Source organism: Phaethon lepturus, unplaced genomic scaffold (assembly GCF_000687285.1).
Source record: "Phaethon lepturus isolate BGI_N335 unplaced genomic scaffold, ASM68728v1 scaffold47557, whole genome shotgun sequence".
Classification (NCBI taxonomy): Eukaryota; Metazoa; Chordata; class Aves; order Phaethontiformes; family Phaethontidae; genus Phaethon; species Phaethon lepturus.
The window spans coordinates 405-12,361 of NW_010550666.1; the positions used below are offsets into that span (position 1 = coordinate 405).

Sequence of the window (11,957 nt, forward strand, 5' to 3'; positions counted from 1 at the left end):
AACAGGCGCGGCGGGCCTTCGGTCTGCCGGCTTCGGCGGCCAGAGCTGCACAGCCCACCGCTAAAACCGAGAAGCTCCTCCCTGTGCTGACCTCCGAGTTGCTGCTGGTACAAAGCTGTGAAATTCAAAGGGACTTCAGTATTCCTGTCTCGGGCGCAGCTGCGGTTTTGTGCGCAGTGCAGCTACCAAAGTAGTAATTGCCGTTGCTCTTGCTGAAATAGTAGTAGAAACGGTTTTGCCCTGTTAAAAATGCAGTTTATTTGTCTGGTATGTTTAAGGGATCCTGTTGGTGAAAGCTGCGTTAAGGTTTCTGATACAGGGCACTTAATATCTGTTAAACGTAGGCTTTGTCTGTCCTGCAGGTCAAAGTGCTGCTGCTGTAGCCACACTTCTCTCAGCTTATTATAACTAGCTTCAGCAGCGAGAGGTTAGAGATAAAGGCAGACAATTGTTTCATTTCGCCCTTATCAGTACTTGAGCAAAGCAGATTGATGTTAGCTCAGGTGTGACAGTGTTGTCCTGCAATCACACATGCTGAGCAGCTTAGTATACTGCACCTGAAAATTGCAGTACTGGATGCTCAGAGGTTAATAACAGATGAAAAGGCATATAGAGGAGGATTACCAGAACAGAGACCTGCCCTTTTCCTGAAGGAAGGATTCCACATACCTGAATAGGCACTGGGCTTGGAGTTTGCAGCCTTCCAGAAGGGCATGTTAGCACTTGCTACTTGATAATTTTTTTCTAAGCAAAACAACAGCTCTTTACTCCTGCACTTGTTTGGTTTCTTTGCTGTCATCTTGCCAGCTGTGAAGAGCATTTTACCTGTTTTGGACAACATGATTGATTCAGCTGCCAGCAATTGTGTGTCTTGGGGCAGGACAGCAACAAGCCAAGGGTCTGCAGTTGCTGATGCTGGTAGAGTAATTCCTCAGGCTGGCAGGTGAGCAGTAGCAAGGCTCTTGTGAGAACCTAGTGCAGCCTCAGTTACTGCCCCAGTTCCACTCTAAGCTTCTGCAGATGTAGCTGCCTCAAAGGCATTAATTCCTGGCTCCTAGGCAAGCCAGCAGTCAAGTCAGGGTGAGGAATAGTGTGTTGAGACTGAGTATAACCTGCTGGACGTCTTGTGGAGCCCTGTTGCTCAGCCTTCTTTCTTTTTTCCTCTTGTCCTCTCCTGAGAGCTGCTAATACAGAGCATTAGACAACTAATCTGGGCAAATTATTCCTATAAACTTGATATTAAGAAATACCTATTTGGGTGACAAAAAGAATGTTGTTCTTTTGGTTGATGTTTAAAAAGGGACTTGGGAGTTACTTGCATGGTCATATGCAAAAGAGCTTAGACCAACACGTTTTCTTTCTGTTTGTCCCTTTTGTTTTGCAAAAGCAGACTATGCATCTCGTGCTGCTTGATTCTCAATCTGCTGATTTATTGCCCCTGTCCTTTTGGCAGTTTCGCTTCTTAGAGAATTGGATATATTTTGTATTTTAAAACAAGGTGACTGGCTCCAAAATAGGTAATAACTATACACACTTTCCTGTGTTCTGGCAAGCAATAATTTTTTGTACGCAATGTAATTTAAGCTTCTGGCTGTCCACCAGGCAAGATTTTCATGTATATTTAAAGAACCTTGGTTTAATCAGTGACAATAAATTTGAGCCGGCTTTTTGTCAATGCCCTTGGAGATGCAGGACATAATTTTGCTGAATTCCTCTTGTAGCTTCATTCAGCTGAGTGGTAAAATTACTCAGGTTAATCAAGGTAAGTAGAGCCTGTGGAAGAACTTTAGAGGAACTTAGCAAAACCAGTTGAATGGACAATACTGCAGGTAATATTCTTTATTAATAAATGTTGGGCAAGAGAACTCACAAGAAACAATTTTATTCATGTGCTAGTTTATGAATCAATTAAGGGGAAGACTTGGGCTTTGTTACATAAAGATCTGTTAGAGCAATGATCAGAAATGCAAACACATATTCTAGCTTGTGGGATTTAAGCCCCTTAGTTGAAATCGGAATTCATCCTTCTGAGGTATTAGGAGCATAGCTGTGTGCTGCAGACACTGGTGCTCACTGCAGAGACGCCTCCAGGAACATTGAATGTTCTGACTCACTGGAAGCCATAGGAGTGCAGTCATTCTTACGTCGCTGGGTTAGACCAAACAGTGGCCTGCAGCAATTACAGGCTACTGTGAGGGGTGAATGTAGCTGTAGAGCTTGGGGAACAAGCTTGTATCTCCATCTTGTTTTGTGCAGATACACTGTGTTGTGTTGTGCTGCTAACTGTCAACTGAAATACCTGTTTTATTTCCTAGTGTAGAAGAGCCCTTATATCCCAAATATGTTCACAGGGTTGAATAGAAATTGCCCTTCTTGACAGACTATTGTGTTACATGGGATTTTTTCTATTTTCCATGGAGACACCTGGAACATGGTACAGGATCAAATGATTCTTAGTTCAGTGCAGTTGCAGTGGTTCTGTTCTCCACCATTGTCTCATATTAACAGTTACTGTAAAAGAAACTAACAGTGACATAGTTTGATTTTTAGGTTTGTATGTTCAAGGATCTGAACTAACCCTTTTAAGTAATTATGCTTGAAATGACCCTTTTACATTATTATTCAATATTGTATTTCCTTTCTAGGCAGCCATAGTGCTGTGCCTGGATGTAGGCTTTACAATGAGCAATTCTGCCTCTGGTGAGGAGTCTTCACTTGAGCAAGCCAAGAAGGTTATGACAAAGTTTGTGCAGCGACAGGTATGTGTGACTTTACATGTGATAAAAAAACTGTTAAAAAGGGAGAGGAAATAATGATATCTGTGAAATATTTTTCTCATTTACTAACAATTGAAATAAATGAGAAATGAGTAAGAATTAGTCCATTTTTATGCAGGAGTAACAGTGCTCTGTGTTTCAGCTGTACTTTTGTGGACATGTGGCGGTTGGATTAGTCACTTTTTTTAGGACAGTAGAAACTTTTAGGCAGAGGAAAGTACTCTTTCTCTAAAATGTTTCAACCTTCTTAAGATTTACTATACTCAAGACTCATCTCAATTTTACTTTTTTTTTATCCCAGATATCTTCATGTCAATCTGTTAGTTTAATTATATCTAAAGTAGTGAACTCTCTGTAAGGTTACATTTTGGTAGGATAGCACTGAAAAAAATAAGAAAAAGTAAATCCACTGTACTTGACATTGTTTCAAAATTAGTTCAGCTTGCTCCAGTCTGCTAACATAGTAGTGTTTTTCTACCTGTTTTGTATTTTCTCTCTTTCCAGGTTTTTGCTGAGAGTAAAGATGAGGTTGCTGTAGTTTTGTTTGGCACTGATGGTACTAGGAATGGCCTTGCCAGTGAGGATCAATACCAAAACATTACTGTACATAGGTCACTAATGCTACCAGATTTTGATCTGCTGGAAGACATTCAAGATGTGATTAAGCCAGGCTCTGAACAAGCGGACTGTATCCTTTCGTTGTAGAGCACTTCTTGAACTGATTCAGCTACATAGGAGAAACGAAGTTAGTGTTGTGAAATGGGTTCAGACTTGCCTTTGAAATTTTAACTACTTATCAGCGTTCAGCTAATTTGTGGTTGTAAGTTTGTTCAAAAGCAGATTAGCTGCTTTGTGACATTCTTTTAGGCTAGCTGATGGAGTCTTGGCCGTAGGGTATCATTGCTTTTATGAAGTGTTCTGTTAATTAAAGAGAATAAAGATAGCGATAATACAATTTTAGGCCTCAAATAAGGCATGTGTTTTTAAAAGTAATGCTGCAGAACTTGGTTTATACTTTTTCATCAAATAAAAATATTATTTATGAAATATGTCTGCGGAATTATCAGAAACCAGACAGAGCAGAATAGAGGCTTATGAGATTGATTTCCATATAAAGTATTTCTAACATTGCCAGATGTCACTTGCTGGTTTAAATGTTGTTCATGTTTGAATGTATTCTGTTGTTAGTTGCGTAAGGGGAAGATTTTTAAAAGAAGAGATCTGTGTAGTGTCCCCTTGTATGTTTCATTTACATACTGTTCAAGTTCCTGTGTTGTCTTCCCTCTTTCTGGCCATAAAATTATTGTTGTGAGCTCTATTCTATTTGCGTGCAGCCAGTCAGCTGTATCTTAGCAGAAGCAGTCATGTTGTTCTTCGGTGGGTGGGCAGGTTTTTTGCGCAGTGATAAAAATATGTTCCCAATGAAAATTGTGATTGGGAAGAAACTATCAAGAGATTGCCAGATGCAGATGTTTTGAAGGAAAACTTGCATGAGAAAATGATATCATGTATTGAAAGTACAAGTAAATTTTATCTGTGGATTCAAAGTAACCTTGTAAAGATTAGATTGCTCTTTCATTGGACGTGAGCCTCCTCACTGACAGTTAAAAGATTGCGCCCTGAAGCAGTCTTTTTACTGTTCCATCAGATAAATGGGAAGAGACAAGATCATAAAACAGAGAAAGTTGTATTGGAACCTCTTGCACAGCAGATATTTTGAAAAGTACTCGTCTCAAAAAATTGTTTGCTTGTTAACTAAAATGCATGTTTGTCAGTGTTTGGGAGGGGGTGAAAACAGAAGACGGTTTCATAGGAAAAACACTTTTGTGACATGATTCATGTTCCAAAGGAGATTTTTCTTAAGTTTGCTTAGTTCTGGATGCAATTATTGTGTGTATGGACTTGCTTCAGCGGGAAACATTGTGAGTATGTAACCCAAAGCCTTTTACAGAATTCTGACCTTGAACTTTGGAACTGATCTGATTTCTTCTCTGTATTAGCTTTCCAGTATCATGTAAATATGGAAAATGCTTTTTTTTACAAAATAAAGCCAATATTAAAAACAAACAACACACTACAGGAGTCTGTCCCTGAAGAATTCCCAGGAGGCATCTAGCTTCTCCAGACAATCTAAGAGCTTTCTGATGCAACTGGGAACTTCGGAGTAGATTTATGAGAATATTAATGCCATTATACAAGGCACAAAGACTTCACTTAGTGTTGCATTTTTTGTGACCTATTTTCAAAAAACTTGAATTCAGACGTTAAAATGCATAGAAGACAGCTACCAAATTTATAAGGGTGATGGCATAACGTAAAGAAAAAACAAAAAAAAACCCCTAGAAAAGTGAGTTTGTTCAGCCTAGCTAATTAAAGGCTGTTGGAGAGAAGGTGGCTGTTTGCAAATATGCAGGCTGTGGGAGATAAACATGCAGTAAGGAAAAACACTGTTTAAGCTGAAAGAAAACGTTGGCACACGTGTTACAAAGCTGTCAGTGAATGTACTTAGACTGGAGATGTGACGATTTCTAACACCCGGTGAACTGATGGTCCAGGGAAAGGAAGATAACCATATTTCCTCTCAAAACAGAGACTGAACATCTTGTTAAAAATTACATGATCTAGCTGTGAATGCAAAAGACTAGACTTAGTGATGCAATTTATATGAATAAAGTCTGATGGGCATGGAAAGCTGTATCAGTTTGATGATTAAAGGCGAGTTGTGAATTAAAAGCACTGTACTTATGGCAGTATAACCTTGAATACCTTCGGAGCAACTGCTTTTGTAATGTTGTGGGTAACTTGCTTGTACGCACCAAACCCTTTGATACTGAGTTTACCTTCAGTTGAGAAAATACCATCGGGTAAAAATTCAAGAAAATCACCCTTATGGTTGAATATCCAGATAAAAACTGTATAAGTGTAACTGAATTTTGTTCTGTAGCTGACAGAACTTTTTGATGTTTATTGTTACTATTTCTTAGCCTCTTAAATAGGCTTTAAAATCCATCTTATCCAATGAGTCTACTGAATTAGCTTACTAAAATGGAACCCCCACCAGCGATAGTAATTTAAAATACACTTTCCATTTTCACAAGGACATACTTCAATCTGCAAAGGAAATATCTAGTGTAATCAATAAACCACCTAACATATTTTATTAGCATTTTATCTACCTTGGTGAAAAATGGCAGAATTCCATTCATTTAGATGTAGTCAGTGATTTATACAGTCAGAGGGCTAGAGTCCTCAATTTTAGGGTGTAGGAGTGAGTAGGGGAATCGTATAAAGGTAAAACTAACATAAATAATATGACCAACGATAGAACATTTTCTACCAAGTAGGTTTGTTTGCCCTTTTTTTTTTTTTAACAAGTAAGGAAAAAGAATTAGAAGAATTTTGTAAGGAAAGAATTAGAAAAAAGCCTTATAGATAATACTTCTGATATATGTAAATGTTCCTTTTTTATTTTAAGAGGAAAGAAGTACGAGAAGAGGCACATTGAACTGTTTACAGATCTTAGTAGTCCTGTCAGTGAGGATCAGCTGGAAATTATCGTTGCTAACTTGAAGAAAACAGGAATTTCACTTCAGTTTTTGTAAGTATGGAAGAGGCTGTTATACACTATGCCATTTTTTTAAAAGGGAAGTTATTCTTTCTTAATAACAGTCTTGAATGAGCTGCTGATATGTTGGTGCATTGTTTCTGTAGAGGTGTACCAGTATTTAATATGATTGTTATAAATACTTCTATCAGTTGCACATGCCATGAATTCCGGTTATGAACCAAGTCCCCTTGATTAAGTGATGTGCAAATACACGTTAAGATGATGGCTGCTTCTCCAGTTAAGCTTATAGCTCAGAACCAGAGTCTAAAATGGGAGACAGAAGATCTATCTAAGTAGAGAAGTGGGAAACAATGAGCCACAAATAGCCTCAGAAGCAGTGGTTTTGTCACAGCAACAGCCTAGATCATTTTAGGTAAGGGAGTTACTGGGGAGAAATAATGAGGTAGTGTTGCAGATGTTTATAGCCTGATTCTGGTGTCACTTTTGCAAGTGTGAACAGAAGGGTTTTCACGGTGATGGGCTTGGAAAATGGAAGCAATGTCTTAAGTGTTATGACAGGAGTCCCTTGGCTGTCTTGGTATAGGTATAGGCATTGATCTGAAGAATCAGTGGTGGTGCTGAGATCTCTGTGAGTTGTTGCACTGATGGTAACGTAGGAAGCTATAGGCCGTCTGGTAGGAGTTTATTTAAAAGCAAAACTTTGTGCGAATGTCAATGTTTGCAGTTTATAACAAATAATTTCACAGGAGAAAGTTAAAGCTGCAGTTTTACTTACGACCATTTTAATATTTGCTTTCACCTAGATCTAGCATTCTGTAAGGAGCAATGTTGTGAACTTGATAAATTCATTAAAACCATTTGTGAACCCACCTGCAAGATAAGAGAGGGGTTAGGTAGGAAAGTGTGACTGAAAATCATGGGCTGATCCTCCACAGAAAAATTCTTTTTTGCCTGTGCTTGGGTGAGGCTGAATGTAAAAAATGTCAGCCTACTCTCAGTTTTGTCTACCTTCTAAAAGAAGGTATGATTGCAACATGCCTTGACATGCCCCTTCTAGGTTATTTGAGCTATTGTTGTCACTGGAGACGCGACACCATGAACCTGAGTACGTGCTGCCAGCCAGAGTACATCTTTCAGAGACCTCGTATTTAGACCTTGCTACCTTGTCTCCATACCTGTAGTTTGCTATGCAGACTAGCACAGATGCTACCACCACAAGTTAATGTTGCAGTTTTATTCTGTGAGATTTCTGATACGTCTTTACATTTTCTTTGTCTGTAACGTAGCAAAGGAAAAGCCCTGTGGCTAATACAAGCACTAGGGAGATGTTGCTGTTACAGCGTCAGCTGCAGATTTACACACTGTCTCCCAGCCACAAGAGCAAACAATGCTTTGAGAAATACATGAACAACCGTAAAATACTCAGGATACTGGTTTAAAAATAATTTCTTGCTAAACCTTGTCCTTTTGTTGTATCCCATGCTTCCACCTCTTACACCCTGTTTATTGATTAGGTTGTAACTTGTGACACATAGTTGGTTTTCCTCCCTGTTATCAAGTGCCAAGCACATGATGAGTACTGTGTAGCTTTGGATGTTACACAGTTATCACAGGAATCTTTAAGCATTGTATAATGAAAATAATCTAACTTTATATATCAGAGGTTTGAAGCTTCTTTGCTCTCATAACAACTTTAAAATACATTTTCTTTATTTGTCAATGGATTCTGTATTCTAAAAAGGTACCAAACACTTGCTGAAATTTGATCTTTAATTCTGCTGTGTGACATTGTTGTGCGTATTGTTAAGTCTGCTTATTATATGTTGCTCCACAGATAAGTTTAGTGAAGACTAATGAGGTGAAAGTAAGGTAGAAATCTGTAGGCTGCGTTTTTGAAAACATAATACAATGATAAAATTCTTTTACTTCATGGAGATCTGGTAAAAGCTATCATGTGGTTCATTCAAAATTGGATCAGACGAAAGATTTGAAAAATCTGCAGGTGTTGTCAAGGGCACAGAGTAGAGGATCTTACACATCTTTCTTTTCTGTAGTTATTATACTTAGTTAACTGTTATATTTTGAAGAGCAGCAAAATCATTTTATCTATAACCCCTGGCTAAATTTTTAAAACTGATTCTTGAAGTGCAGGAAAATGTGTCATCTTCAGTCAGAAATTCACCTACTGGTGTAAGCTATTAAAATCTCAAAGAGTAACATTTATTCCAGTAATACCCAATAGCCCCACTTCAGAGAAAGGCCTGTTTGCTGGCATTTAGAGCAGATACAGAATTATAGGCCTGGAATGGCTTTTAACAAGTCATCTGGAGCAATCCTCTACTTCAGACTGGGTCAGTTGTATGTATGTCAATGCTGAGCAGTGCTTGTCTAATCTTTTTATCAAGATTTCCAGTGATGGGGACTTTTCCATCTCCTCACTCTGTTGGTTTTAGAGATTATGGTTTGAACTGCCTTTATCAGGCTTTTGAGTATCTGACTGGACTCCATAATGTAATTTGAGTGCAAGCTGAATATGAAGAACTGATTGTTCCCTTCCTCTCTGCAACAGACTGTCTTGCCCTCTGACTCCCTTTTCTATGGGCTTTTTTTTGTTCAATCTTTTTTTGTAGATCTTGTTCTCTAATCAGCATTGTCTTTACTCCCTACTCCTTTCCTGTATGTGGTCATCTTTACTGATGTATGATGCCCAGAACTGGTGCACAGGATGTTACCAATTCCAAGCAGACCTGAAATAGTACTTCATGTGTTTTGCAAGCCATGCAGCTTTTTATACATCTGACTGCAGCTAGATAGAAATTGTTGATCCTGATACATTTTTTGTTTTGTTTTTGGTTGGTTATTTTAATTAAGAAGAAAGTCAAACTAACTGCTTCCACTTGTGTTCTTAGTTTGCCATTTCCAGTGGATGTTGATGATGGAGGTGGAGATACAACTGCCAGTGTACGTTCTCAAATGTACAGAAACCCTTTTCCAAGAAAGGGTTTAACTGAGCAACAGAAGGAAGGTATTGGTGTGGTGAGAAAACTGATGCATACTTTGGACAAAGAAGAAGGGCTGGAAGAAATTTATACTTTCAGGTAAACTTGGCTAATCCCCTTTATCACACTGCAAATTTACTTCCTGAGTTCTTCCCCAAAATATGAAATTAAGTAATCAGTCACTTGGCTTTCAGTTTTACTGAAGTCAGTGAATTTCATAACTTGTTATACACTCAGTCCCTTTCAAACAGCTGCTTCAGTGGCTTTAGAATAGGTAGAAAAGCTTATAGATTTCAGTGGAAAATGAATTTTCTATAGCTGTATTTAAGGGAAAAAAAAAATCAGTTCTTCCATCTTTAGTGTTGGTGGATTTTGGAAGGAATGTTTCTCTAAATGAGATTTCAAAAGCATATTTTGGAAAGAATTGGATTTTGTGACATAGTGCAGGTAAAACATTTGCATTTAACGATAGCCTTTGTTCCTTGGTCTCAGACTCTTTTTAGCTCACTAGTTTATCAAACTCCCACAAATGTTTTGAGTAATGTTTGTTGAATCCTGCTCTTTAATCACAGGCTTACTGTGCCTTTGTGCCAAACAATATGCCTTTATAGTACCATTCCTAATGCAAGAATTTGAAAGATGGTTTTTCACTCCATGTTTCCCCAACGAAAGAATAAAAATATATGTGTCTCTGAAAAACTATAGCTAATGATATGTCCAAGACTTTTCCACATAGGTGTTGCCTCAGTTGGGATACAAGCAAAATGTGTCTATGTGCCTTAAAAAGTTCTGATTTTATTGTCCAAGTAGTTCTATTCTACAATTACAAAGAGTGATCTTTTAGAGAGTATGTTTTTCAGGATGCTTAGTAGACCATTAGTAGCAGGCTTTGTCATTACATCAAAAGACTGCACAGAAAAGCAGTATCTTTCTGGGCCCATTTATCCTTTACAATAATCCATATGCATGAAGCTGCTATGTGGCTTGTCCCCTTTGTATTTTTTTTTTTTTTTTTTAATCTCAGGCTCTTGCTGCTGTATAAGCTCTTTGTGCCATGCTTTCAGGGGAAATCCAAAATCTTTGGGTAAACAAGCATTTCACTAGTAGATTAAAGCTTTAGTTAAGTTGTTTAAGAATACATGAGGTTTTAGATGCAGTTAAGTTGCTTATAAAACTTAAGAAGTCAGCCTTGCAAATCTGTCATGATAATTTACCGACTCAGATTCTCTGTTTTCCTATATTCATTATTGCTGCTGGTAAAAATATTTCAACTTTTGTGAAAATAAATTAGTCATGCTGGGAAAGCGAGAAAATGTTGTTGTATTGTTTTAGGGTTTGATATTCTGACTATGGGACAGGAGGTACTTCTGCTGCCTCTGGGTTTGGGGGAGAGGACTGGAGAACAGCGGAGAAGAGGCATGTTTTTAAAATACAAGTTGAAATGTGCATTTGCTAAGGTTTTACTGGCTGAGTCGTCCTTGAAAACACGGAGCTTTTTTCTTCTATAAACATAAGAAATTAAAGTATAGAGTTAGTAAATTGAGCTTAAATGACATTTTTAGGTGTATGACACTTAGGTATTTGATTTTTCACATTCATCCTTGAATGTATGTGTTGCAGTAGCTTTGATGTAGTAACAAGTCCTATTTAAAAATCCTGTATTGATGTATCTATTGTCAGAAAAAGTAATTTTTCCTCCCTTCCTTCTGTCCCCCAAGGAAAAAAAATTTAAAAGGAAATACAATGTTTATCTCATTATAAAAATCTCAGTCCATTTTCTTCTTTCATTGTGCTTCTGTTAGAATTTTCAAAAAAACTCTGCTCATCCTAAGAAAGTTGAAAAGTAGAATACCAAGCTGAGTTCTGCAATAATGTTTTTAGGAGTTGATTTTAATTTATGCAGACAAGTGCTTTAACGAAGATACAGGTAGATTTGGGTCTTTATCATCAGGTGAAAAAAGTGAGGTCAACAGTGTTTTCTCTTTGCTTCATCATGCAATAAAAAAATTTTATGAGCACTGTGTTATAGCAAAATAGCTGATATGTTATAGCATATCATGTTATAGCAAAATAGCTGATACAGTTATTAGCTGAAAGCTGTTCTGGGGTGCAAGCCTATTTGATTTCACAATAATATATTATAAATTACTTATACTGTCAATTTTGAATTTTTGGACTCCATTGCTTAAAGTTGTGCAGTTGAGTTAACACTCTTCAGTATAAAATCATTACAGTTCCTTTTTTTTTTGGTGTTTTATGGACTTGCATATATGCTGTTTAGGCTAGAAATATTTAAAGTAACTTGTTTCACTCTAACCAAATGCTCTGAAAATAATGAGTTCTTTAATACTGTATTAAAAAAAAGTGTCAAAAGTTAATTACCACACAAACAAAATCCTGTAATTGAAACTGGGTTCTTTATTTCTTCGCCTCCTCTGCAGAAACCATTTTACCACTTAGAGAAGCCTTTTCTAATTTGCGTTGTTCAACTATCTACATGCCCTAATTGGGTGAGCACAGATAAATGTAAAATGCTTAATAAGCAATTGTGTGGTTTCATCACAAGGCCTAAGATACTGTCTGTAAGTCACAGAATCACTAAGGTTGGAAAGG

The 11,957-nt window shown here is 37.5% G+C and overlaps 1 protein-coding gene across 1 annotated transcript in view; it reads left to right on the forward strand.

Annotated features, from left to right (window-relative positions):
* Positions 1-9,447, forward strand: part of LOC104623512 (X-ray repair cross-complementing protein 5-like) — a 9,791-nt gene extending 344 nt beyond the window's left edge. Inside the window, exons 2-6 of the mRNA XM_010290620.1 lie at positions 2,646-2,759; positions 3,282-3,465; positions 4,651-4,699; positions 6,253-6,375; positions 9,255-9,447. Of these exons, the coding sequence (XP_010288922.1) occupies positions 2,646-2,759; positions 3,282-3,465; positions 4,651-4,699; positions 6,253-6,375; positions 9,255-9,447 (663 nt within the window). The remainder of the gene's footprint in view (positions 1-2,645; positions 2,760-3,281; positions 3,466-4,650; positions 4,700-6,252; positions 6,376-9,254) is intronic.
* The last annotated feature ends 2,510 nt before the right edge of the window (positions 9,448-11,957 follow it).